Genomic DNA, 26,406 nt, shown 5'->3' with positions numbered 1-26,406 from the left:
AAGAGAGGGGGGAGAGGGAGAAAGAGGGAGAGAAGAAGGCGAGGGAGAGACGGAGAAGGAGGAAGAAAAGGCTGGAGCTGCGGGTACGTACGCGTTATTGAAACGCAAATCACGTTGCGCAACTCGCCGCCGCAGCGGGCCCGATTGGAATGTCTCGCATTAATAAAATATGAAGTATAAAAAGTTATTAAAAGGAGTAAAGAGGAATTTAATGTTTATTCATATCCGAGCGAAGCGGATGGACGAGCGGATAGACGGGCGGACGGGTTGCGATTCTCGGCATATTAAAAATCGTAAATAACGAGGCTCGCGGCTCGGCGCCCGTCTCTTCGGCCGCCTTCGCGGTAAAGTCTTTACGATTACGGCCGATTCTAATCCAGGAGCAGCCAACTTCGGCTCGCGGTTATGGCATTCCGCCGAGGACTTTGTCACAACGCGCGCGATAAACTGCGTCGACGGTTCCGAGATTTCGCGAACTCGAACTGGAACATGCACGCTCGAGATTTCAAACCTGAAGGGCGAGCAGCGTCTCGGCGTCGACCCGCGTCTGGCCGCGTCGATTCTGCTCGGAAACTTCGCGTCGAAACGCGCCGCTGAGAATGATTTACTCGTGTGCAAACAGCCTGACAGCTGGCTCCGTCGTTGCCCGTGTGCCATTGTCGCGTACTCACCTGTAACAGAAAGCAGAAAAAAATCGATTAGGCGACGATTATCGATGCGCGCTAACGAGCGGCAACCGCGTGCGTTCGATCCAACGAGACGTTGTCGTCGTCGTCGTCGTCGTCGTCGTAGTCGTAGTCGTAGTCGTTGGCATTGCTGTTGCCGTTGCCGTCGCCACCGACAGCCTCGGATGGTTTCGCCTACGCGCCTGGAAACGTGTGCGCGCGCGCGCGCGCGCGCGATAGCTCGACCTCGAGGCCATATTATATGTGTATAACATTGCGCAGAAATAATAAATTACTATGAAACGCGAACGGACGTAAATACGTATTAACGCAATTAGGTGTTACGCGTAGAAATCGATTTCTCAACCGGCGGCCATCGCGCAACGGAATCGTTTTCAGCGGCCCTCGGCGCGCGTATTCCGTAACACCGGCATAAGTTTTTCCTTCGCGTTTTTTTTCCAACGGCCGAGCTTCATAATTATTTTCCATGATCTCGAAACGCGACGATTAGGAAATCGATGAATAACGATCCGCGCGAGTATATTATCATCGACCGACTCGACGACACACAGGAATTCGCCTTCTACCGCGAAACCTTCGGCTCTCTCAATTGGCGTTCGCTCGACCGTCGATGCGACGAAATCGTTCACAGAAACGAGTGTCCGGCTGCCTAACCGAACCATGACGTGTGTACAGCGTTACCAACGGCAATGATACCCTATTCTTGCGTGATCTTTCACAGGAATTGTACGAAGCTAAAGAGTTATCTTTACACGTTTGCAGTGCATCGATCACGATTCTCGCAACCGCAAATTACGAATTCGTCGTAGAGGGCTGCGTTAATCCGCGTGCAGAGCTTAACACACTCCTGTGTGTCGCATCAGAAAAATTAGACGAAATTAAAAGAGTTCGCAGCGTATCGTTCATGATTACCGCAAAAGCGGACGCGAATCCACCGAGGGCGGCTGCGTTAAACCGCGCGCAGAGTTTCGGTGCGGGCATTGGACTCGCGACACAGAGTCTTATGTAATTGTCACCTTCACGGTTGAACCGAGGCACCACACCACGGACGATGTACATAGCTCGTAGACCGTCAGGCCGCTCGCGATAATCGATGTCGAAGCAGCGAGGCAGCATCGAACCGACCAACGGAATGTCGGAGATCGTGGAACGATCGAGGAACGCGAAGGGAAGTTTCGCCGCGCGGCGAAACGATATCGAGACGGGGTCGCGGCCAGCCTATCGAAGTACGATTAAAATATAAAATGGGTTCCGAGGATTCGGACGGTGTTACGCGCCGTTTCAATTATTGTCGCTCGGCAGCTACACGCAATTTTTGTTTCCGCGTCCGATCGCGGCTTTTCGCTCATCCGCAACCACCCCCTGCAAGCCGCGCGCGTCACCCCTTGCGCCGCCCCCGCTACGGCACACACAATCCCGGCGTACCCCGCCGTATCGCGGCCGTCTCTTCGCGTATCTCTGGATTTTTTTCCGAGCGCCGATTTTTCCGCCTTTTTTACCAGAGCCGCAAACGGCGCAAAAATCCGATACCGTTTTGCGGAGGCCGGATTAGCGGTAGATCGGGCTACCGAACGGCCGCGAGCGCAACCCCTCGCTGTCTAGATGAAAAAATATTTGCTTCTCGTTCCACGGTTCGATCGCGCCGCCACACCGAACATAGATCGCTTAGATCCTAGACGCGAATCCCGTGTCCCAGGTGCCTCGCGCGCCAACTGTCAACGCGGAGGCTCGCGCCAGAAACTCGGGGGCGAAGAGGAGACGGCTAGGGAGTGAGGAGAGGATGCAAGCGCCACGCCGCGTGGAAAGAATCTCGAGCGAAAAGCTCACTCGAGATGCCGCGAAAACAATGTCGAGGGCGGCCCGAGATATACCTAATTGTTGAGAGTACAGCCGGCGTAGAAGGAAAAAAAGGTGCCGGAGAAGAGGAAGAGAAAGGCGGAAGAATGAAAATGACACCGACTTCCCTCGAGCCCTTCCTTTTCCCACCGCCGCCCTCTCGACTCTTCTCCTTCTCTTACCCCTTTCCGTTTCGGCCGTCTCTTTCCGTCGCGCGGTCGCTTTCCGCTTTCTGTCTCCGCGTGCCTGTCGCTCCGTCTTTGCCCTCGGTGCCCCCCACCGCGCGCGCCCCGTGCCCTCCGTGCCCCCGCGGCCCGTCCTCTCCGCCACCGCGTCGGCACACTTGCTTTTTATCGACGGCGTACTTTTACCCTCGAGCCGCGGTATGGCCGGGGGTGTGGGGTTCTGTGGAGGAACAGGGAAGGGCGAGAAGGAGGAGGAGGAGGAGGAGATGGAGAGGGCAAAGGGGGAGGGAGAGGGTGCGGGTCGAGCCGCGGAGAAAGGGTGCAGGAGGTTGAACGTAGGTGGCGACGGCGACGGAGGATGAGAATGGATCGCGGCCGAGGGAGAGCAGAGGATAGACGCAGGACGGTTGCCGGCTGGTCGAGGGTACGGCCGGGGCATTAAACCCATTTAAATATAACCAATACCAGGGTGCCTTCTACCCTCGGTTATGGATGATTTTTACCGTTCATTTGAATAACCCGTAAGCTGCTGCACCGGCCCCGCGCGCAGACGAGCACGCATCCGACCAACACGGACGCGACCTCGCGAGTACCCTTCTCTACGTTCCCTGCTCTCCGCTCTCCTCTCCTCTCCTCGAGCTTTTTATCTTTTTCTTCCCCCGATCCGTCCACCTTGCCGCTCCCGCGCGTCGTCGCCTTCTCCAAGCCGATCCGCACCGCGGGCATTTGTTACGTCACCTTTTTATATCCATGCGGGATTTCACGAGAACCAGATCGTCCTGCGACTTTTCCCTCGCCGGAATTGATTTCGCTTTCTTACAGGTACAGAAGGTCCCTTGGCTTTTGCTTTAGTGCGGTGGTATTCGCAGCGCATCGTTGGCGCCTTTCCTCTACGGGCGGCGCCGCGTACCAGCCGCGCGACTGACCTCGAGTGGGTTAAACTGCGGAGAGGTTTCCGTTTCGAATGGAACGCGACGAGGAGCATGCAGCGGCGCGAAGGATCCCTGGGCCGTGAAGCAGTCGTCGGCATGGAACGCTACCAATTACCGGAAGAGGAGAGGTTTCTTGCTCAAGACAAAGATGCAGCCGGCGAACGAGCGTAAAAGCCGAAGAGGCTGCGGAAGACGAACCGCACACGGCCTCGCTGCCAGCCGGGGAAAACAGCCGATGGAAGGAGCGCGCCGAGCCGAGCCGAGCCGAGCCTCGGTTGTACGTACGGCGATGCGTTGCCGCGCGCGCAAATACGAGTGGAGTGCAAATATCGGCCGGCCGATAATGCGAGGTCAATTCTCTCTCCCTCGTTCTTTCTCTCCCTCCGCCTTGGCTGTTCAAACCTCTCGACGCACCCTACGGCGTTACTTCCAATCGAGGAATCATAGAGGAACGGGTTCGAAATTGGAGCGAAAACCGCGTTGTTGGCTCGTGCACTGCCATCCGGAAGGAAGTAAAAGCTGGTTAACGGGATCCTACCCTGGCGGTCGGCTGGTGCACGCGACCGATCTACCGCCTCTCTTGCATCGTCTGCACCGGCTGCACCGACCGTGCCGACTGCACCGCCAAGGGGAAGGCCGCCGCCGCCGCCGCCACCGCCGCGTTCGTTCGCTCGGTTACTATTTCGCCGGCCGTTTTATCGGGGATTCGATCGGATCGAGCCGATCCGGCCGATTATCCGCTCCCTCCGACCTCCTCTCTGCAAAGAGACGAGAAGCGACCGTCGCTCTTCGCAGACCGCATTTCCCATCGCGGTCGGAACAAAATTATGGAATCGAACCGAACGGAAAGAAAACAAAAGCTCGGCCGTATGCAACGTAGAAATGTGAGTTCCTCCTCCCCTCCCCCCCTCCCTCTCCCTCTCTCTCTCTCTCTCTCTCTCTCTCACTCGCTCTCTTTGGAATGATAAGAGAAAAAAGAAGGAGGAGAACGAGGTCCATAGGTCGAGCGAACCGCGCGTCCGACAGTCTGGACGACACGGAACGAACGGCCACGCGAGTAAATTAGCTTTTTTCGAAGCAGAATTAACCGGTGGAGAAGGAAAACAAAGTAGGTACGTGTTCAAAGTGTACGACTGCGAATAAACGTTCGGAGCACCGTTCTCCCGGTCCTGGAGAGCTCGACGTAAAGCTCTACTTAAAACGTCGGTCGGAGGCGACGCAGTCTTTGCGCCTTCGAACGCGTCGTTTCGCGCGATCAATGATCGAGAGGGATTGTTCGGAGGGCTTGGGGCGCGTCGATCGTGACGAAAAGCACGGTCGGCTGTTCGAATTCCACGGGATCGCGATTCGTCCGTCGAGTAACGATAATTTTCGATGGATCGGATAGCGCGGGGTTTTAAAAGCGGAAGGCAAGCCGAGCGAAGCAGGAATTGCGGAAAAAGAGGGCACCACGCGCGCGCAAGCTACCGGCGGATCGGAATCGAAATCGAAATCGGAATCGGAATCGGAATCGGAATCGTAACCGTAACCGTAAACGTAAACGTAAAGCCGAAATGATAAACGTAGCGGGTATACTTAATGGCGCGAGGCGCAACGAGGACAAGCCGAAAAGGGAGAGGAGAGCGGAGGGAAGAGCGGGCACGGACGCGCGCGCGTTTATCGCAGGCCGTGCGTATTTCGTGCGACGATTTGGGGTGAGGCTCGACCGGCTCTCCCGCTATCGTTTCAGCCCTCTACAATCGCGTCGATGCTCGAATCGTATTTATCATACGCGACCGATCGTAGCGGATTCACGATCGGATCCGACATCGCCCAGAGATACCGCCCCCGTTCTCCATCCCTCTTGCACGCCGTCCCTCGCTGTCCCTGCCGTCCCTCCGTGCCGCTCGTGCGCAAGCGGTCCACGGAATCGTCACTTTAATTGGTCGTTCCTCACCGAACGATTTTAACGGCCGATCTCGCCGACGTACCGCGAGCATTTATTTTCGATTTCGTTCTCGTTTCTCGGATTATCGGCGACACGCGATTCGCGGCACTCGCGGGCCCTCGGCCAGGCCGTTCTCGATCAAACTACCGCGCGTTTGCGAATCCCGTTGATCGTTCCGAGCACACGCCACCATCCAAAGTCTCACCGCCGTGGCCGCGCTTGTTGGGATAGCCGAACGAGAGATCGGTACCCTGGCGTGGCTGGCGTGGCATCGCGCCGAGGGGACAAAAGGGAAGACCGGCAAACGATCGACGAGCCGGCACAAAAGGACACGTCCATGGACGCGCAGACGAGTCGTGCCGAGACGAGACCAGACGGGACGAAGCTCGGCGAGGGGATGGCTGGCAGAGGGACCGGCAACTGGCAGGAAAGATCGTTTTCCGCGGAACGATGCCGGAATCAATAGCGCCCGAAGTCATTCGACAGTCATCAGAGAGGCCCCCGTTAGCTAGCAGGCGCTGGCACCCTCGGTTCCGAGTCCCGTTCCCCGCGACGAGACGAGACGCGACGCGACGCGACTGCGACTGTGACGGGGTAGCGGGACGAGGCGCAGGGTAGCCGTCATCGTCATCCATTTCCTCATCTGCAACGTGTGCCCCGCGCCGTCGTCATCGGGAATATGGTAGTCGTTGCTTTCGCAACGCGGGCGTCATCATCATTGCGATCGCGGCCGCGATCCGCGAGAGCAGAAGAAACGCAACAGAGAGGAGCGCGTTGTCGGGACGGGGTTGGTCGGTTCGGGGAACGCGGCGTAGGAACCAACCGTTCGGGGCGGAAGGGGCCACCACGCAGGGGGAGAGAGAGCTAGGAAGAGCTAGAGGGAACAAGAGGGGGCGGAGAGGTGTGCCGTACGAGTTAGCTCAGGGATAGGATCGCCGGGGGAAGAAGCAGGCAGGAGGTGGACGGAGGAGGGAGAGGGTAGGTAGGGAGTCGGTACCGGGGTCGGGGCCGGGGCCGGGGCCGGGGCCGGGAATGGGTACCGGGGCGAGAGATAGGCGGAGGTGGCGGCGGCGGAGGGAGGTGGCGTGGTAGGGCTCGGTGGATCCCGGTTCTAGAGCCCTCGCCTCTTTCTCGCTTGGCAGGATGTAGGCGTATAACAATGACAAACCGTGAAACAATGCTGGGCGCCACTGGAAAAATTCCAAAAAACGCGAATAATAAAAATGAGAGCTCGCGTGCACCGTGTGTGTGGGTCCCGGCAACGGTGGTGGCGCGGCGGTGGTAGCAGTGGCAGTGGCGGTGGCGGTGGCGGTGGCGGTAGCGGTGGCGGTGGCGATGGCGATGGCGATGGCGATGCCAGTGCCGGCACACGGCGCGATGCGATGCCATGACGGTGCGACGCTGATGCGACGCTGCCAGACCTGGCCGTGTGTGGTAGTGCTGACTGCGAGGGTGGTGGTGGTGGCGGCGGTGAGACAAAAAAAATGGGTAGGTAGAGGGGTGGAAAAAATGTAAAAGCCCCGGCGCGCACGGCGCTTCGTCGGGGACAATACGCGGCGATGAATGCCTATTATATTTATCTGTAACAGGCGTTCCATAAAGCAAATAACACAGAAGTGTAGCGAGGAAAAAATCGGGCTTTTTTTTCGACGCGGCGCAGTGCCGCGAGGGCTCGCTCGACAAAAAAAAAAAAAAGAAACGAAAGCAAGGGCGGAAAAGGGGACAAACGAAAATTCCAGTTCCATCCGAGGTTCGTCGATTCTCCCGGTCGCTCCTCCCGCGCGGCCCCCTTTTTCATCGTTCTCGCCCAGACACGGTGCCAAGGCCCCCGCGAAAATCGCCATTTTCAGAGTGTACTCGCCCCCTGTCCTGCTCATGGTCTCTGCGTTCACCGAGCCTCGAGATCTCGATTCAGTCGCGACCATTCGCGTTCAAGAAGGTCCAAACAGAGGCATTCGGTGTCCGCATCTCGACGCCGCGACGCCTAGCTCTTTCGAATTCAACGGTCTTCCCGCCGTTGACGCGATCGTGGAAAAATCGTGGGAAAATCGTGGAAAAATCGTGGAATGATCGTAGAATTCGGCGGTCGATGAATAATTTCTCGCGCGGTGATTGGTCGCGTCGTTTGGAGCTTTGAGGGCGGTACGAGCGGAATACGCGACCGAACCGCGGCAGAAGTCGCTGTATTTGGGGGACGACAAAAGGCAGGGTTTTTCGCACGATCTCCCGCGAGAGGCGACCGACGCGGCGTGGCGAGATGCGACGTGGCGACGGGGCGAATCCGCCGGTAAACGCGAGTCGAATAAGGGAAATTCCGTGAACGGAATAGCACGGAAAAAGAGCGCGAGCGGAAGGACGAGAACGCGAGAGACCGTGATGGGAGGAGAGAGGGCGAGAGAGCGAGGGCGAGAGAGCGAGGCCAGAGAGAAGGGCGAGAACGAGAGGGAACGGGAAAGGGCGAAGCGGCGGTGTGTGCCAAAAACTATAACCTGTTGCATACGGCGTCACGAAGCCCGAAAAACGCCCCTAGCCTCGTCCCTTTTACTCACCCCCTTAACCTTCCGCCCCTATGTCAAGCCGAACTTTTCGCGGCACCGCGTTAAACCGAAGAATTTCTCGATGTCGGATACTCGATATCCCGATATTCCGCGATATCGAGCCACCGGCACACCGGTCAACCCATCGCGCGCACCGCGTTTTCTACTTTTTCGCGGCCGATGCGTTTCCCGAGCAAAAAGAACCGAAAAAGAGACGAGGGCGAGAGAGCGAGAGAGCGAGAGGGAGGGAGGGAGGCGTAAAGAGAGAAAGAGACGGAGATGTAGGGGAAACGGAGAGAAAGAGAGAGCGCGGGCGCGGAAAGCTGGAAAAAAAGAGGAAACGGTTGTACCGTTAAAAACGACGTCGCTGATTCCGAGGGAACGATCGTTATCTGGCAAATTCGTTTCGCATCGATTTCGCGGAATCGCCGATGCTTTCCGCGAGACCAAAAAACCGTTGGTCACCGATTATGGAAAATTCGATGCGATGAGAGCGGGGCCGCAGACGAGAGGAGGGCAGCGCGCGCTTCTTGACAGTGACAGCAGGTTCGCGAAGTCTCTCGTTCGGTTTCTTTCCCGTTTGTTTTTTTCCCGGCGTGCCCTTTTATGTTTTTTCCCGTTCCCCTCTTGTTCCGTCGTTCGTCTCCAGAGTCGAGCGAGTATTTTTCTCGTAAATCGAGCGCTCCTCGATCGGTATTCTTGGACTCCCCTCTCCGCGGTCCTCGCATCCCTTGGGTTACATCTCTGTCTACAATGTATGTCTGTATGTACAGTACAGAGCGGAGCGGAGCGGAGCAGCGTGCACGCACGCACGCGGGTAGGCTCGCTTGCACGCACGGACGCACGGACGCACGGACGCACGCAGGCGGGCAGGCGGGCAGGCAGGCACGGGCACAGGCACGAAGCCAGTGGCAGGCTGGCAAGGCGAGCACGCACGAAGGCAGGCAGGCAGGCACGCAGCCAGGCATGCTTGCGTGTATTTTTATGAAATCATTGTTTCGAATGACAATACACCGGGATGAGCAGCGCACAATGACTGCATCGACGGAGATGCGGAGGTGGAGTGTGGCGCAGACCGGAGACGGAGGTGGAGAACCAGGCGAAGGGAAAAAAGAGGGTAGGAGAGAGGGTGGTGCGCGATGAAAGAAATCGAAGGAAGGGGAGACGTATACGAGAGCGGTGTACGCACACGATACGCGGTTCGACGCCGCGAATCGTTCCTATGCCGGCTCCGCTCGGCTCGGCTCGTTCGCTCGTTCGATTCGTCCGTCGATCCGTCCGTTCGTTCGTTCGTTCGTTCGGTTCTTTGTGATGACTGTCGATGAAACGATGACATATTTTTCCGGCTCTCACTCCCGGCGTGCCCCGCGGCTCTTCCATTCACGCTTCCTCGCTTCGTCCCTCTATTCCTCGGCCGTGTTGGCCGCTACCACGGCGCTACCGCCGCACTGCCACAGCTGCGCGCACGGACGCACGGACGCACGGACGCACGCGTGTTCGCGTATTCGCGTGTTCGCGTACTCGCGATGCCTCGGGTGAAATATATCTCCGCTTCCACTCGCTCGTCTGTCCGCTGCCTTTTCCCTCGCTTTTGCTCCCCGTCTTTCCTCGGCTACCTCCCCGCCGCCTCGTTAAAACGTTCGACGTCATCCTTCCCCCTTTTTGCCAGAATCTCGCGGGTTTTTCCGTCCGTCGAAGGGCGAGGTCCGTAACGGACGAATAAAACGAAAGCCGCTCGCGGACGGTTCGATGAAGACGTCGCGGGTTCGACACGGGTCGACCCCCCGGTCGGTTCGCGCGACAGGATTCCACGTACCTAATCTAGAGCCGGGGAAGATTACGTCGCATCGATTCCGCACTCGGCGCGGCGGAAGAGCGAACCCATCGATGCATCGCGGGAAACGAGCGCCATAGTTCCGGGATATATTTTTTTTATATACGATAAACGAAATAAAACGACGATCTCGTAAAGCCGGGACCGGTACAATAAAACGGACACGGGAAATCTGGCGGTACGGTCGCGCATTCATCGGGATACAGTCTCTGCGCGTACATCCGAGAATTATATGTCTGTCGCACTCTTGGGGAGGGACAGGGCCAAGCGCGCGCGAGCCGCCGCGCGAGCTACCACCGCGCGACCGTATTGTACGCCGATTTTTTATCGTCCCATTTATTTGTACCGACCTTTATTAAACGATGAAAACTTTATTGCTAATTGCTGGGGGCGAAAGGGTTTTTATGGATGCTTGCTCGGCCGCGTTTTCATTTCGATTCCTGAAACGTTCCGCGCGGTAGGCTCTCCGACAGAGTTCTGCGAGAGAGAGAGAGAGAGAGAGAGAGAGAGAGAGAGAGAGAGAGAGAATCATCCATCTCCTGCCTCGACTGTCCTCCCGCTACATCGATCCATAGGAAGACCTGACGTCGATCGGTGTACCGCCGCGAAAATATCGGCGAACAGGCAGGAGCGGGAATTCTCTCCCCCCTCTCTCTCTCTCTCTCTCTTCGAAATGCACCAGGGAATCCCTCGGATCTCTGATCTCTTTCCTGGCCTGCGAAGCACCTCGAATAAGACCGATCCTCTTTTTTTCCAGTGGCCACCTCCGAGGAACGTCGTTAATCCGCGAGACGATTCCAAGGACGCGTCTGGCGATAATTTAACGTCGTTTAATTCCGACGCCCGTGCCCGGCAAAGAGAGTTTAATTAAATGAAATCGTCGGGGAATTAATCAGTTCGATCGGCTAATCCGACCCAATACCATAACGACGTTTCCATTAGCCTCGGGGGGTAGAAGACGAGGCGAGGCGCGCGTTGCGAGGCTCGTCGTAGCGCGGCTGCGATCGCGAGGGAAACGCGGCCAATTTCCAACGGGGGAAAATTTACGACCGGTAATTCGCGGGCCTGCGGAACAAACGCGGAAAAATAATAATTGTAGAGAAGTTCGGTGATGCGTGTTCGCTCTCACGCGCCCGCTCGCTAGCTTGCACGGCGGCTAGCGCGCGGCCTCTCGTCAAGGCACTTCGAGACCGCGTAAATCAGCGGGAGCGCACGTCCACGGACGCGAAACGCGAAACGCGAAACGCGATACGCGATACGCGAACGCCGAGTCTTCGAGGGCAATTTCGACGCTTCTATTATTCCTTTCCCGCGTCCCTGCACGCCCTCGCCACCCCTCTCCCCCCCCCCCCCCCTCCCTCTTCGCCGGCTATTGTTCTCGTTATACCATTATTTCTATGTTTTACACCCCGCTACGAACCTCGAGTGGTCGCCGTCTAGCCTTCTCCCCGTTCGAATTACACTAGCACAATATTTTTCGAATAATCGCGACAAAAGCGTTCTCACCGGCGCCGGGAACAAACGTTCCGACTCCGAATGCGGCGAACGCGACCGCGTTCTTACTTTATCGCGTTACGGACGGATCGAGTTAAAGTAAACCTATTTGTTGCATGAATCATCTCGAACGGGTTGATCGACGACGACCGGAACCGGGATCGTCGCGGCGGAATCGTCGTCGCTCGCGAAGAATTTGTTGGATTTCGCCGTCCCCGAACCGTTGAACCGTTCGATCGGGGTCGCGAGGATCGCGAGGATCGCGGGGCGGGGCGGGGCGACCGGCTAAAAACTGCTGGTATCCGGCGCGAGTTTTAATCGTCGGCGAGATGATCGTTAAGACCTCAAAGCGTCGAACTGCGGGCAAAACAAGTACAGAGGCAACCGCGTGGCACGGATGAAATACGGGGAACGTTGAACCCAATCAAGTGGCTGTCATAAATTTCCATCAAGCCGTGCACCGGCCACGGCGCTAATGGTCGATACAAAATTGCAACTACCAGTCGCGAAGAAGAAGACCGGCCGGCCGGCCGGCGAAGGTCAGCGGCAGCCCTTTTCTTCGAGCGCTCGAAAAGGTGCGACCGGGATATGTTTCCAGCAAGCAGCAACGGGAGCCGCGGCGGCGCGATCGACATCGGCTCGGTGATCTAACGAAACGCGCGTTCTTCTACGGTTTTCCTCGTTAGCGAAATGGCTCCATAACTGCAATCAACGCGCGGCCACGGAATGCGGTTGCTGCGAAAATTTGTCCGTTTTTTTTCTCGTTGTCGAAACGCCGACCGGCGCACTGCTGCGAGACCTTACGATTATGTGCGCTGACCGGTAGCGTCGCGAATCGGTAGGAGTCGCGCGACGCTAACGAGGAAAACCGTGCGGAACGACGGTTGGCACAGTTCGGCCAGGCTTCCGCAAAGGCCAGCGATCTCGAACGACGACGCGCGACGAAGCGAACAGATGCGAAAGGTCTGCGACGGACGACACGTCGTCGGTTCGAAGAAGTCTCGGTTTCGTTCGAGCGGAGGTCGACGAGAGAGCGCGGCGAGGGACACGCGGACATATTTCGATGGAGATACGCGTAGCGGGTTGCGCGTGAATATTTCTATAGAAACGGTTATACACTCGTAGAACATATTGAAACGCGTCGTTGGGGGCAGATGCGTCCGATGATATATTAACGCCAACTGTGCGGCCCATATAGGCGCGTGTACACGTAACACGCGCGATCGGTGGCCGGCCTCGTTCACACGTACACGCATACTACGGGAATAAATTATAGAATTATCGTTTTATCGCCGCGCTCGCATATAGACGTACACCGCGGGTGTACATTTTTCGGCGATCGCGTCCGCGCAGCGCGGCGCGGTGCGGCGCTCTCGCGGACCCACATCCTCGCGAATTGTCGCGCATCCCTCGAGGGCTAACCCTCTTCGCCCTCTTCGTGCCCTCCTCCTGCCGGTTTCTGCTCCTCCTCCGCCTCCTCTTCGTGCTCCTCCTCCTCCTCCTCCTCCTCCTCTCCGCAACTCTGTTTTCCAGCGCAATCGCCACGGTGCGCAGAGCTCTCTTTCTCTCCCGGCGGTGTACTGTATTTTTCGGAGCTTTTTTTTGTTGTTCATTCTCTCCGACGGCCGCGTAGATAATAAATCGCCAAGGCGGTACGCCAAATTAATATCGTAAATTCGTTACGGACGCGATACCGCTTCCCGAAAGGGCGGGTTGGGAGGGCTAAAACATTCGCGACCGCGGTGTAATATTAAAAACAGGCGCGAAATGCGCGCCCGGAGAGGCCGGATGAAAAATAAGCGCGGTAATATTCCGCGGGGCCGAGCCCCTTCCTATTCGTTCGCAATTAATTGTTTGCCGCGCGAGCAATCCCACTTCGCGGTACCGAATATAATTACCTACCTAAATCATCGCTCGATCGTGGAATATCTGCAGCGGCGAGGAGAAGCGCTGGAAGCGATTATCGTCCGGCCGGAGAATTCCGATTCGCTTCGACGCTCGGCTGAGAGAGACAACTTTATCGGAAATCTTTCCCTTGCTTTGCCTCGCCTTAGCTTGGCTTGTCTTGTCTCGTCTTGTCTTGTGTTGCCTTGCCTTGCCTTGCCTCGCCGCGTTTCGCGTTTTTCGTTTCTCGCTTCTCGTTTCTCGTTTCGCGAAGACAACGCCGCGCGAAACGCCGCGCCGGAAGTCCCGGTAATAAATAGGTTTCGCGTCGGCCGACGGAAAAAGAAAACAATGGCATTCCGATAACAACCGGCACGGCGGCGAGGGATTCTCGCCGCTCGAAACACCGACTCGCGGAAATGGTAACGCAGCGGCGAACGCGGCCGCGAGTGCCGGCACCGCGAGCCGGGATATATTTAGGCGATATAAATTTAAATAAGACGTTATAAGAGTATAATTTGTTCGGTTAGTGCCGCGACGCGGGAGACGCCGCGCCGGCACGGCCGGGCTCGTTAAAATATCTACGCCACGCAGCCGGGAATATATTTTAATAATTCCGAATACATTAAAGTTTATCGTGGCTCGGCGACCACCGCGTCGAGCCGAGCCGAGCCGTTCCGCTCCTCGAGCGCAAAGTGCCCCGAAACGACCTGAATTCGAGCCGGCGGAGATCGCTCGGGTGGTTCCGCCTCGCTGGAATAATTACGACTGCGTCTTTCTCTTCGAAATTTCGGACAAAACGAACTCCTCCTTCCGGGAGATGCCGTGCCCGGCATCTCCCGCGATCGCGCGCCGTCCAGACGCGTAGCCCCGCGACTAAATCGATCGGTCGCGCGAGCTTTTTACGCGGTGGCGTCGTCGTCGTCGTCATAGTCGTCGTCGTCGTCGTCGCCTCGTGTAATCGAGGCGATACGCGATAGAATCGAACGATATCGAAGGCAAGTTTGCGTCTGCTCGCTCGCACGTTCGCGATTCCGTCGCGGTTTCGGCCGCTCTTTCCACTCCAATCTTTGCTCGCGCCAAGTTTCGCGCGGCAACCTAGGAAATCTATTCTTCGGCCGGTGAATCGTATCACGATCGACGGGAGCGTCGCGGGAATCGCGCACGGTATCGCGGTGATTTAAAGTCGCAAAATGGAACGGGCGAGGTGCCGCGGAGGCGAGGGAGACAAGGACGAGGAGGACGGGCTCTGAGGACGGAGGACGGGATAGAACCAGGAGGGAGAAAGCGGGAGGAAGCGGGATGAAGCGGGTTGAAGCGGGAGGAGAAAGCGGAGGAAGCGGAGGAGAGGGTTTGGAGAGAGGAACGGAGACACGCACAAAGACGCCAGAAGCTTGCTCGACCGAAAAGTTTGCCTAACGGTAAAGCGATGAGTTAACATTAATATATTCCGTCGGAAAGTTTTTATAATATTCCCGGGCATTGTCTGCCGTGGAACAATAAAACCGCTGTTCCCGTTTACGACGGACGATTTTTCAACGAGTCGGAGAAACGAAGCGAGGCGAGACGAGGAGAGGCGACGCGAGACGAGGCGAAGCGAAGAGAGACCCGACAGAGGAACAGAAAGAACGACAGTGAAGGAGAGACAGAGAGAGAGAGAGAGAAATACCAGAGAAAAGAAGATGAGAGAAGGGGAGGAAAAAGTCGAGATACTCTGTCAGTGGGGGCGGAAGACGGAGACGGTCGGGTAGAAGGAAGCGAGAAGAGGAAGCTACTCTCTGCACAGTCTGTGTACAGTATGCGTCATTTACGACGAGCGACGAGACGACGGGCCGCGAGCGATCCGTCGCGGCCACCGAAGAACCATCCGATTCGCGAGAACCGCATCGATGGTCGTCCGTGTTTCAAAATTTTTCCATTCCTTCTCCCTACTTCCGGCTGCTCGGAACCGCATTACACGGTCCCTCGGAATAGGAAACGTACTTGTACTCGTACTCGTACGCGTACGCGTACGCGAGCGTGTCGTAAACGAAGGAGGATTCTTCTCGACGAGGGAAAGAGAACGAGGCTACGCGAATTCGTTGAAAAACGAGGTCAAAGAGAGAAACGCGTGGCGGCGAGCGAACCGCGGCCGAGCGGCGGCCGAAGACGGTGCAGATTCGAAAAGTTTGCGCACTTCTGTTTTTCTTGGACGTGTCCGGCCCGTTGTTAACCGTCTGGCCGTCTAGTGAAGCGAAGTTTCGTTTGATATTGCGTCGAATCGAGAAATGGCTGGAGTAACAACAGCCCGACTGCGGCTGCGGCACTAGCAGAAGGAATTAAAAGTAAACATGCAGGCTCACGCGTTCCTCCGGGTTAGAGTAATTACGAGCCACGCCAGCTGCCGCGGAGTTTAAATTATAGAAATTACAAAACGCCCTCGTCCCTTCCCTCCTCCGGGCCCCTCGCCGCCGGCTCCGCCGCTCCCCTCCGCCACCCCCGCTTCGACGAGCGCCCCACCCGCTGTCCTCGGGCTCCCTCCTCTCGTTCCTCGCGCCTCTTTCGGAGCCAAAGGCTCCTTCCTCCTCTCTCACTCCCTCCCTCTCTCTCTCTCTCTCTTCTTCGCCTTCTCACTCCAGCTCTTTTCGTCGGCGAGCATGCCTCTCCGTGCCTCTTCCTTCTTCCTTCACCCATCTGCACCCCGCCACCAACGTCGTTTCGTTGCTGTGTTTCTTTTTCCAGGAAACGATGTTTCTTTTCACGCCGATACGCGCTCGCATCCGAGTTCACCGGCCAGTACCGAACCCGCAGAGATTCGGTCGGAGGGCATGGATCTCTCCTCCCTTTCTCGCGTCTTCCAAGAGGATCGCTATTTTCCGGCTTTTCCGCGAAACCGCGATCCACGCCTCGGTTCTTCGAACGAAGCTAAACGCGTGGGCGGGAAAGAACGGAGACAGGACCAGAAAGAAACGGAGAGAGGTAGAGACAGAGAAAGAGAGAGAGAGCGAGAGAGAGAGAGAGAGAAGGCTTGTCTCGGAGGCCTTGTCCGGCTCCCGAAGGTGTATTTCGAGGCGAGCGCAGGTAGATAACTCGGGTTGCAGGTAACGCAACGAAATAACGCCGGTGGAATTCCTCTCGGCTGCCGAGGCTAATGCCATAGCCCCTCTTTGTCTCGCAGTGCCATCATTTTTCTCTGGTAATATATTTTATTGCCGTCTCTGCGAGGCTGCTCGCCGTGCCTCCACGTTGCCACAACGGTTCCTCCACGATTCCTCCGCAGCTCCTCCACCCTCACCTGCGCGGCACCACCTCCGCCTTCGCCGGCAAACACCGCGACCACCGGCTTCTCCTCCTTCACCTGTCTCCCTGCTCCTCTCCCGCACATCCCCGTCGCATCGCCCCGGCTGGGCCCGCTTAGTCCGTTCCCTTCCTTTGCTCGCACGGCATCTACGAACACCTTCGCTCGAGACTCTCCACCACTACGCAACGCAATTCCACTCCCCTCGCTCTCCACCAGACTTTATTATACCTTTCTGTCCCTTTTCTTTTCCTTCCCCCTGCCCGCAGCCGCAACGTCCCCTTCTGTTCCCACTCGCTTCTCGCTTTTACTCTCTCTCTCTTTTTCTCTCTTGCTCCGTCCCGAGCTTTCTTGGTTATTCCATGGCAAGATCTGTTCGTTCCTATTCCTTCTCATCTGGCCACCGTCTCTTACAACGAGTCACGAGCTTGCGGTCTCTCTCTCTCTCTCCCCCCCTCACTCCGCGTGTCTTTTCTGTTTCTGTTTCTCGAACGCATAGTCGCGTATCGAATCTCGTCTTATTCTCCCTCTCTCTCTGTCGACCAATTGGGCCCGGAGAGGGGGCAGGAAAAGAGAGAGGGAGAGAGAGAGAAAGAGCCGAGTATAGGCGCGAAGGAGAAACAGCAGAGGCAGAACGAAGAGCGGTCCCGCCGCGGGAACAACGAGAAGCCAGATATAATTGTATCTAAATTATAATATACTAAATAATAACAGACGCGGCGGTCGCCTGACGCCAGTACAGTCTGCCGAGAAAGTTTCCCGGCAGCGAGAGAAAGCCCGGCACTGCGTCGCGACGTCGCGAAGCCGGCGATCCTCTCGCGCGAGCCACGAGAACCAAATGTTCCCGACTAAACGCACAGGGTATAGCATTGCTTATGCAGTTCTTCTTTCTGATCTGCCTGCTTCGTTCGGGTTCCGTCATTTGTGCCGCACGCGAGCCTCGCGTCCCTGTTGCAATTCGCAGACGAAGTCGAGGCTCGCGTGTCGAGACCCTCTCGCGCGATTCAAAGGGACGCGCGCGCGCCGCTCCCTCGAGATCACGGCGACGGACTTGTCGCGATGTGTCCTCGCGATCGTTGAGATCGTTGAGATCGTCGAGATCGTCGAGATCATCGGTCACCGGGTTTCCTCTCGCGGCGCCTTGTCTCTTTTTCTCGCGGTGTATTATTTGCCGTGTATCGCCTGCGGGAGAGTAGCACCGACGCGAGGCGACGGCGGCGTCCGACCGTTTCTCCTTCTTTATCCTTTTCTGTTTCGCCTCGCGCTGCTTTCTCCGCTCTCCTTCTCTCTCCCGTCCCTCTCTCTCTCTCTCTCTCTCTCTGTTCTCGCTCCTTGTCTCGCTGCCGGATCTCTCCCTCGGCCAACACCGGAGGGATCCCTCCCGGCAATGCGCGTACAAAAAGAGTACGACGAGTTCGGGGTTAAGTTTTTCTTGTCTAAGAAGACAAGGAGATTACGGGGGAAAGGGTGAAAGAGAGAAAGAGGGCGAAGATCTTGGGGAGAAAAGGATGAGAGAAAGGGAGGATGAGCGAGCGGGAGGGACGAAGGGAGAGTAGGCAAGCCGAGCCAACCATCTGGAATCCAACTCGGTGGGTAAGAAAAATAAGCTTGGTGGGAGTAATAATAAAGAAATATGTTTCTCTTCGGTCAGAGCCCCGCGCGCTGCTGCCTGGTTTCGTCTTTCCCTTTCCGTTTACGTCGCCGCAGCAGCCGCCGCCGCCGCCGCCGTGCCTGTTCTCTCTTTTTCGCGAAACGATTGCTCGTGCACGGGCAACCTAGCGATACGTTCGAGGCCGGCCCTTCTCGAGTTTTGTCTTGCCTCCGCGTTCCAGAGAGACCCGGGTCGCGATCGTCCCGTCGGGAACGGGACCGGCTGAAAATTTCAGGCGAGCGGAACTCGGAACGACGCGCGAGGCACGTGGAAAAATCAACTGGCCGTTCTCACGCGAGCAACGATTTTTATCGCATGCCAGCGCGGCGCCGCGTGGCCCGACCAAGCGCGCGGACGTACTCGGTTTTCCGCGTGTCAATTTCGCGAGATTATCGCGCCAGCCAAATTTCCCGGCAGTCATCTCTCCGCGACCCTCGTTTCCAGCGACGCGGCGCGACGCGACGCGACGCGACGCGACGCGACGCGACGTCACGCGACGCCGCGAACCACGATTTCCTCTTTGCGAGAGACCATATTCCCTCTCTACGACCTTTAAGACAACCTCCCCGATGGCTTCGGGTTTGCCGACCGAGAGAGAGAGAGAGAAATGTCTGCTCGTACATCTTGCTGCGACCCATTGACAAGAAGACGGACGCTATCCTCGCTTGCATTTAACATTTTATGGATCGTAAAGAGGCGAAAATTAGGAATCACGAGATTGATGGCGCAGCACCGTTCAGCGCGAACCATGTGTTGGGTTTTATAATGAAATGGATCAAGATAGGACAGTAGAACTGGTTACTGTAGGAAGATACTCCAACAACAATATGATACATTTATACTAGTAATAGTACATTAAAAAGATATATTAGCGTTAGTAATAATAATAATAAAACAACGCTACCTTTGCGCATAGTGTTATTGCAGGATTATCTGATCACTAACAAGAATAAACCGCGTCAAGAAAATGTGTTATAATCATTATCATTAAACTCGTTACTCTTTTTATTATTTATTTTGGTACAAAAGGGTGTAACACGTTTTATTTGATAAATATAAAGTTAATTCTGCCCGAAAAGAAAACAAAGGTACAGCAGTTGATCACCCTACAGTAATTGCTTTCTACTACCCTAACAGTAGGACAATCGTCTATCGCTATACTTGCAGCGGTGTCTTGAAATTATAACCCAATGCGTAGTATTTTCGTTGGGTATATGATCGGATTCTCAACACGTGTCAACGACGATGACGAAACGTTGTCTGCCGTCCAAGGGTTCCTCGTTAGGACGCGCAGAGCCGGATGTGCGCGAACGATCGAGGGTAAGGTCACGGCAGGTGTATACCACGGCTGCGTTTTCCGGTCCGCTCGAAAAAGGTAGCAGCGCGGAGGTCTGGACAAAAGTCGAGTGAGCGAAAAAACTGGAGAACCGCGAGCCGATGAGAGAAAGAGAGAGAGAGAGAGAGAGAGAGAGAGAGGGAAAGCACGGCAGAGCAGAGAGCACGCCACAAGGAGAACGGCTGGACTTCTCGGAAGGGAGGGCGCAATCAGGAAAAAACGGCACGGCCGGTAGTTTTCGCATAATCTGCGGAGCACGGCGAGGCCTAATGTCAGTGTTCGCCGGTTAGCGTGGAAATCGAGAGGAGGTGCGTCGACGGAGCCGCGTAAGAAGCCTCGGCGTATCCTGGGGAACGAGACCGGTGAGGCCGCGGGACCGTGAGGGGCCGTGAGGGGTCGAGAGGGGTCGAGAGGGGCGGAATAGGCGGAGGAAAAGGAAGCACGTTATATTTTATATGACAGCGTGATTGCATTTCCCAGAACAAACATCGCTCCGGCCGAGCGAGCGCAAGAAAATGTCGGCGTTAATCGCAGCTCTACGTTCTACTCTTGTCCATCCTTCCTCTCTCCCTCCCACTTCCCTCCCTCCCTCCCTCCCTCCACCCCTTCTGGTTCTCGCTGGCTCGCTCCGCTCGCTTTCTCTCCCTTCTCTCTTTCTTTCGATTGTCTGCCCCCCCGAAACCGTTCCGGCATTTCTTTCGCGGAACCGAGCGGGAAGAATCGCTCCGTTTCTTTTCCAGCGGATCGCCTCGGAATCGGCGTTCGATTCCTGCCTCCGGGAGGGAACGTTCCGCTGTTCCCGTACACACACGCGCCAACACCTCCGTCGGATTTCATCGTTGCCCCGCGAGCCTGTATCTCTCCGTCGGAAAAAAGAAGAAAGATAATTAAAGACCGCAAGAGAAAGATTCGCGCCCAATCTCTTCTGCAAAGTTTTCTTTTCCGCGCTCGCGCCCGCCCGCCGTCCAGAAGTTGGCCCCCGAGTAATTTTCACGACTATTCTCCTCGGCGTTCGCCGGCGTTCTCGTTCCGGCCGCTATCCACCGCCACTCAAACTCCTCTTTTCTCGCAGCATTCCTCTCTTTATCGGTCTCTCTCTCTCTCTCTCTGTCTCTCTCTCGCGCGCGCGCGCTCGCCGCCCGGCCCGGGTTTCTTTCTCCCGCGCTCGCCTTTTCCCCGTAAAATTCTACGGTCAGAACTATTTGTTCACGGACTTATCTGTATTTTATTATACCCGAAGTTTTCACGCTCTCCCTTATCTGCTCTCGTGTTTACTATACGATATTTATAGCTGTGCTCGTCTGTGCTCGGCGCCGGTTATTACGGAGCTCGCTGGAAGAAGAGAGGGCCGCCGTTGTACCAAATACCGCGGGAACGAGCCGGCCGCTCGCCTCCAACCACCGCGAGGAACAAGGAAGCCCTCCAGGAAAGAGGGGGATGGGAGGGGGGAGGGGGGAAAGCAGCCAAGATAGATAAATCATTTACTTTCTTGTTCGTGGAACGAGTTCTCTCGCGAGAACCACTACCAAGAAAACCGAGGATACCGAGATGTACCAACGAAACACGAAAGAGACGGAATCCTTCGTTCTCTGCAGACCGTCGGCGTTCTCGCGAGGCCGCGCGCGCGCGCGTGTCTTCGATCCCTCGAACGCGAATTACCGCTAACGCGGCTCCGATCGAGCGTCCAACTTCTCCCGCAAATTTTTCAGTACCCCTAAAGGAACGATCCGATAACCTCCCATCGCAGTTTTACACTTCGCGGCCGGTCATGAACAACTAACTATACCGACCGCGCGATATTTCTAACAAACGTGGCATTAACCCTACCATAATCCCCGGTGCGGTTATGAATGGAAAGATAATTTACGTACTTATTTATTTATTTATAAATTGGGAAATCCATTTGAGTTCGATCCGGTAAAAACGATGGAAACACCGTGAAATTCAATCACCGTAGAGGAAAACATTCGATGGGACAGTAATGCATCTTACAGGATCCGAGTAAACAATATTTGGCAAATATAATAAAGGTTTAAACGTGCAAGTAAACTTTGTTACGAAGCATGGAAGTTTGTAGAAGAAAGAAACTCGGGACAACTTATTAAGCCGTTCGAAACTTTAAGAAGAAAAATAATGTCAGCTACAACTCTCCTAGATTCAAGGGTCTCGAGGCCCGAGACGCGTATCGCGTGCGAATAGTTTACGGTCCGTAGAACGCAAGGGATTTTTAAATGCAGAGCCAGTCTGCGAAAGCTGTGGTGCGCCCTATCAACAATATGCTTAAATTGAATAAGATTCGTCGAGCAGATCACCGCGACGCGTATTCCATATTGGTTGCTCGCATGCGAACGGCCGAGCAGGATTATTATTCGCTAGATCGCGAGACGGGGTTTTCCTTTTGCGATGCCGCGTCACAGGCGGCGAGTGCATCGGGCATGTATCGCGAATCGGTCGAGCCGGTGCGTCGCTGCCTCTGATCGTCCCTTTTCCTCCCCGTGGCGGCGCGGAGCCACTTGGTTCTTGCGCGCGGCTCGCCAAAGTAGACGATCACAAGAGATTCGAAGCACCGCGAGTCGCGCTAATTAAGATTCCCGCAAGCTTTTTCACCGTACGTATCTTCGGATACGTGGAGAGTCCCGGTTATTTCCGCACAGTGCACGATCAACATCGTTCTCTCCCTTCGACGCTAGAGACTTTCGACGATCAAATTCGATCAGTCCCCTCGGCGGAGCACTAAACTCGGAAGCGAGTCACTCGCTATCAGAGCGAACCCACTCGCGGCGCAGCGATAGTCAGCCTCTTATATACCTTTGTCGCGTCGTCGTCGCAAAGCGTGCACGCATACGTGTGCGACCTGACCCTCTCGTAGGATACACAATGGTTATCGCCGTGTCGAGACAACACGACGCGACGCGACGCGGACGGGCCGATCGATTTTTCAGTGGATTCCGACGGATGCTCCAAGAAGTTGCCGAGTTCCAAGCACGAACGGATTTCGTTCGATCGCCGAAAACAATCGCTTGAGCCGTTTGTTTCGGCGTTTTGTTCGCTGCAATCGGTAATTTCATGTGACAAACTTTACGCTAACCCGATGCAGTATAATATGTGCGGGTGAACACCAATTTTTACAACAAAAACATAACTTATATTGAACGATGGAAAATCATTGAATCAAGTAAACAATCTATAAAGTCTTGTTTTAAACATAGTAACACTAAATTCGAATACGTTACGCTTATCCCTATTATTACTAGAACTTAACAAACATCGGTATTATCCTATTCCTTATAAATCGAAATCAATTTCTATTCCTTCGTTAGCAGTATTCGACAATTGGCTTAAACGGTGGCATACAATAATTATGTCATCCTTTCCTCGGAAGAAATTGTTAACGATGAGAAAGATCGAGTAAACGTAGCTTTTAAAGAACTCGAGCGATTAAATTTCGACAAAGAGGATTGCGTCGATCGCCGTGTGGGTTAACACCCCATTTCTTAGAAGAAAGAGAAAACTTTTATTTACGCGGAAACAGAACTTTATTCTGATTTAACAAGTTGAGCGCCACGCCACCTAAATAGCGGTACCCATTTCTGATCAATATTGAAAATTTATTTTTATTGTAATATATTTGAACAAATTGAATCGGACTGAAATGTTTCGGATGCAAAAGAGTTCTAATGCAACCCCTATGGTAAATATTAACTTTCTAGTTTCGCTTTAATTAATGAAATCGTATTAACTATGTGCGAATTGTAGTAGTCGATTGTCGGTGTTGAATGTGTTAAAAGAGCGAAATAAACGTTCGTACGTGACACCTTATTACGAGAAATCGCTATCACGAGTTAGACAGAACGTTAAGGGATGATTCAGATTTGGAGCATGTAGGAAAATTCGAGGGAGAGAATGTCGGGAGTCAGTCACGCACATCTCGATGGTATCCGTTCTAGGAAAAGTCCAAGGCAGTTCGGGTTAGAATTTTGCCTAAGCGAGGCAATCTGGTTTATAGCGTCTCGTATATTCTGAATAAACGGGCCTTAGTGTTTCCCAACCGAAAACCGAACCGTCGTCACGGCTTGTTTCTCTCGCACGGGATTTGTTTTAGAGGGATCTGGGAGGGTCAGCTGTCGAAATTACATCGAGTCGGCCCTGGTTCCCTTTCCAGCCGCGCGACTCGTAATTTGAGAAGCGGAGAAGTAAGACGCAAACCGCGGCTGGTGTTTAGCCGAGAGTGATCTCGAAATTAGGTATTCAGGGTTGGTGGATAATTAGCGGAGCGGGCGCGCGCTCGCGAGCGTGAGCGCGAAAGCGGTCGAGGTCTCTTTGACCGCTCGGAAAAGGGTGAACGGACGTCGGAGCCGAGTCGCATCGGGGACGTAACACGCGGATACGTTGCTACGGCAAGCCAATAATTATTGTTTTTACCCAGCAGCAGCGGGCCGCAATTAAAAACTGTTTATTTATTCAGCTTCGGCTTTTTAGCATTCTCCCTCACCCCAGGAAGGATGGAGGTACGCGGCCGTGTGTGCGGCCACGTGCGTGCCTCCATCGTTCGCCACGATTTTTCGGCTTACCAAACCGTTGTTTCCAATTTTCCCCGGCCACACCCGGGGCCGTGTCGTTTCCCAGGCGGTGCGAGGCCATTTGCCAAAAAATTGCCCGGCCGGTTCGATCGTTCGCGCGACAGTCGTTAAAAAGCGCGATCATTTGCTCTCTCGGTTCTCGCGACCGAAGATCTCGGCGCCGGATCTGCGGCGGTGGCTTATCGATCTCCTACGGTTGCTGGAAGTCTCGCGAGGCTGCTCCGAGACAGGATCGGAGCGCTGCACCGTAGGATCGTCGATCTCGATTCCGTAGCCGGCGTTCGCGCGACGCGCCGCGCCGCGCCGCGGTATCTCTCGCGGAGATTTATTATTTAATCTCGCGTCACGATATTTATTATTGCACGTAACCCCGTGGGTCTATAAAAATATCACGCGTTATCGCGTACCGTCCGGTCAATAACAAGCTGACGATACCTTGGCTGGTTTCGAAATCGTTTGCGAGCGCGCAACTTTTTGACGGACTAAGGAAAAAACAGATTCCCGCTGGCGGAGCGGAGTCGAGCGAGTCGGCGACCCGCGAGCTGGAGCGGTGTCGACTCGTGGCGAGGCGCGGCGCGGCGAGGGGCAAAGTGCTGAGGAGAGGACAGAGAGGAGAGAAGAAGCGAGCTACGAGACGGAGAACACGAACAAGCGAGAGAGACAGAGAGGGAGAGAGTAAGAAACGGGGAGAGGCTAGTCGGCCGAGAACATCGAAAAGAGAAGAGAAGAGTAAACCAGAGAACAGAGCAGGAAAGTGAGGAGAGAGAGAGAGAGAGAGGAGAGAGACGAAGCCGGTGGAGGAGCGGGGGCAGATGAAAGAAACGTGGTACGATCGAAGCGGCTCGTCGCAACGCGAGAAGGACACGCTGCGAGAGGTCGAGACGGGGCCGCGAGGGGAACTTAGAACAAATAAAGCGATAAAATATATAATATTACGTCGTACCGCCGGCTGGCCGACTCGTGCATTCCAGAGTGCATTGCCCTCGCAAATACTCCCTCGGCCTTCCCGACGAGGCACACGTCACGCCGGCCTTAATACGAAATTACTGCTAAAGCGTGCCAACGCGTACGCTTTTCGCCGCGAATTTCTTTCACGATGTTTCGCGGCTCGCTTTCCTTCCTTCCATCCTTCCTGCCTTGTTTGTCCGGCCGTGTCTCTCCGCGAGCGAAGAGCTCGCTCGCTCGCGGGTCTCGGCTACTTTCTCTCTCCGTACCATCTATCTCTTGCTCGTGTCCCCGTCCTTCGTTTCCGCGCGCCGCCTGCCAGTCTGCCGCTTCGTCTACCTGCCGATTTTCTCTCTTTCCGCCTATCCATCTCCCTCTCTTTCGTATCTTGGTCACCTTTTGCTCCCTCGCGGCTGCTCGCGTCCCTCCCCGCTCTCCAACGCCCCCACCGTCGGCGCTCGCTCGCTCCAAAAGACATCGCACCCTTCCACCGGTTCGCTCGGAGACCTTCGACCCCGTCTGCACGAAACTTTCCCAAAGTTTTTCGACGCGAACAGGTACGCGACAAACTCCCATTGCTCGGAGACCTATCGCCTCGATCTACACCGGAAAAACTACGGTCGATCCCATCCGTTCGGGATCCTTGCAACTACTAGATGCGGCAACGTAATCATTCGGAATCCTATTTAGACTTGGCGAGGATACTGCGAGGTGACCTACGGTCGTTCTCGCTACCAAGTTTCTTCGCAGTCCTACTTGATCCGCTGCATTCCGATTTCTTTTACAGCCACGTTGATTAGCATTTGTTCGACCATAAGGGGCGAGACTCGAGTAAGCCATTAAAATAAAGGACGATTACTGACAATCTTTTTAGAACGTGAAACTTTCCGCCGCTTTCCATATATATATATATATATATATATATATATATATTCTTTGGCAGTTCGAGATTCATAGTTTTTCGTTATATCTTATCGACGTTTGCTGAAATAATAAATCTTGTTCTCTGTGAACCTTCCGGTCGACGCGACGACGGTGCCGATGCTAACACAGTCTAGCATATTTTTCCCTCGATCTACAATGAATAAGTGAAACGAAGTTTTTTTCATCAATGAACTGCGCGTCGTATGAATCTAAATTCTATGAAAAAAAAAAACAAACAAAAAGAATAATAATACAAGCCTCTGAAAACAAAGAAATGATTTTTATCGAAATAAAAATTCGGCTGAAAAACTTCGTTTTCAGAGCCGGGTATTATCATTGTTTTGTATATTTTTTTTAAAACCAGATTTTGGATTCATA

General features: G+C 54.9%; 1 protein-coding gene across 11 annotated transcripts in view; it reads right to left on the bottom strand.

The window, feature by feature from the left end:
- LOC144473590 (protein bric-a-brac 1) overlaps positions 1 to 26,406 on the bottom strand; it is a 267,144-nt gene that overhangs the window by 128,514 nt on the left and 112,224 nt on the right. For 3 of the 11 annotated variants that reach the window (XM_078187574.1, XM_078187575.1, XM_078187572.1), the window contains exon 2: positions 6,808 to 7,010. The exons of the other annotated variants lie outside the window; for them this stretch is intronic. In XM_078187574.1, coding sequence (XP_078043700.1) covers positions 6,808 to 7,010 — 203 coding nt within the window. The remainder of the gene's footprint in view (positions 1 to 6,807; positions 7,011 to 26,406) is intronic. 11 annotated transcript variants of the gene reach the window in all.

The sequence above is a fragment of the Augochlora pura genome, chromosome 7 (assembly GCF_028453695.1).
Source record: "Augochlora pura isolate Apur16 chromosome 7, APUR_v2.2.1, whole genome shotgun sequence".
In the NCBI taxonomy this organism is placed as follows: domain Eukaryota; kingdom Metazoa; phylum Arthropoda; class Insecta; order Hymenoptera; family Halictidae; genus Augochlora; species Augochlora pura.
This window is presented reverse-complemented; position numbering and strand designations above follow the sequence as displayed.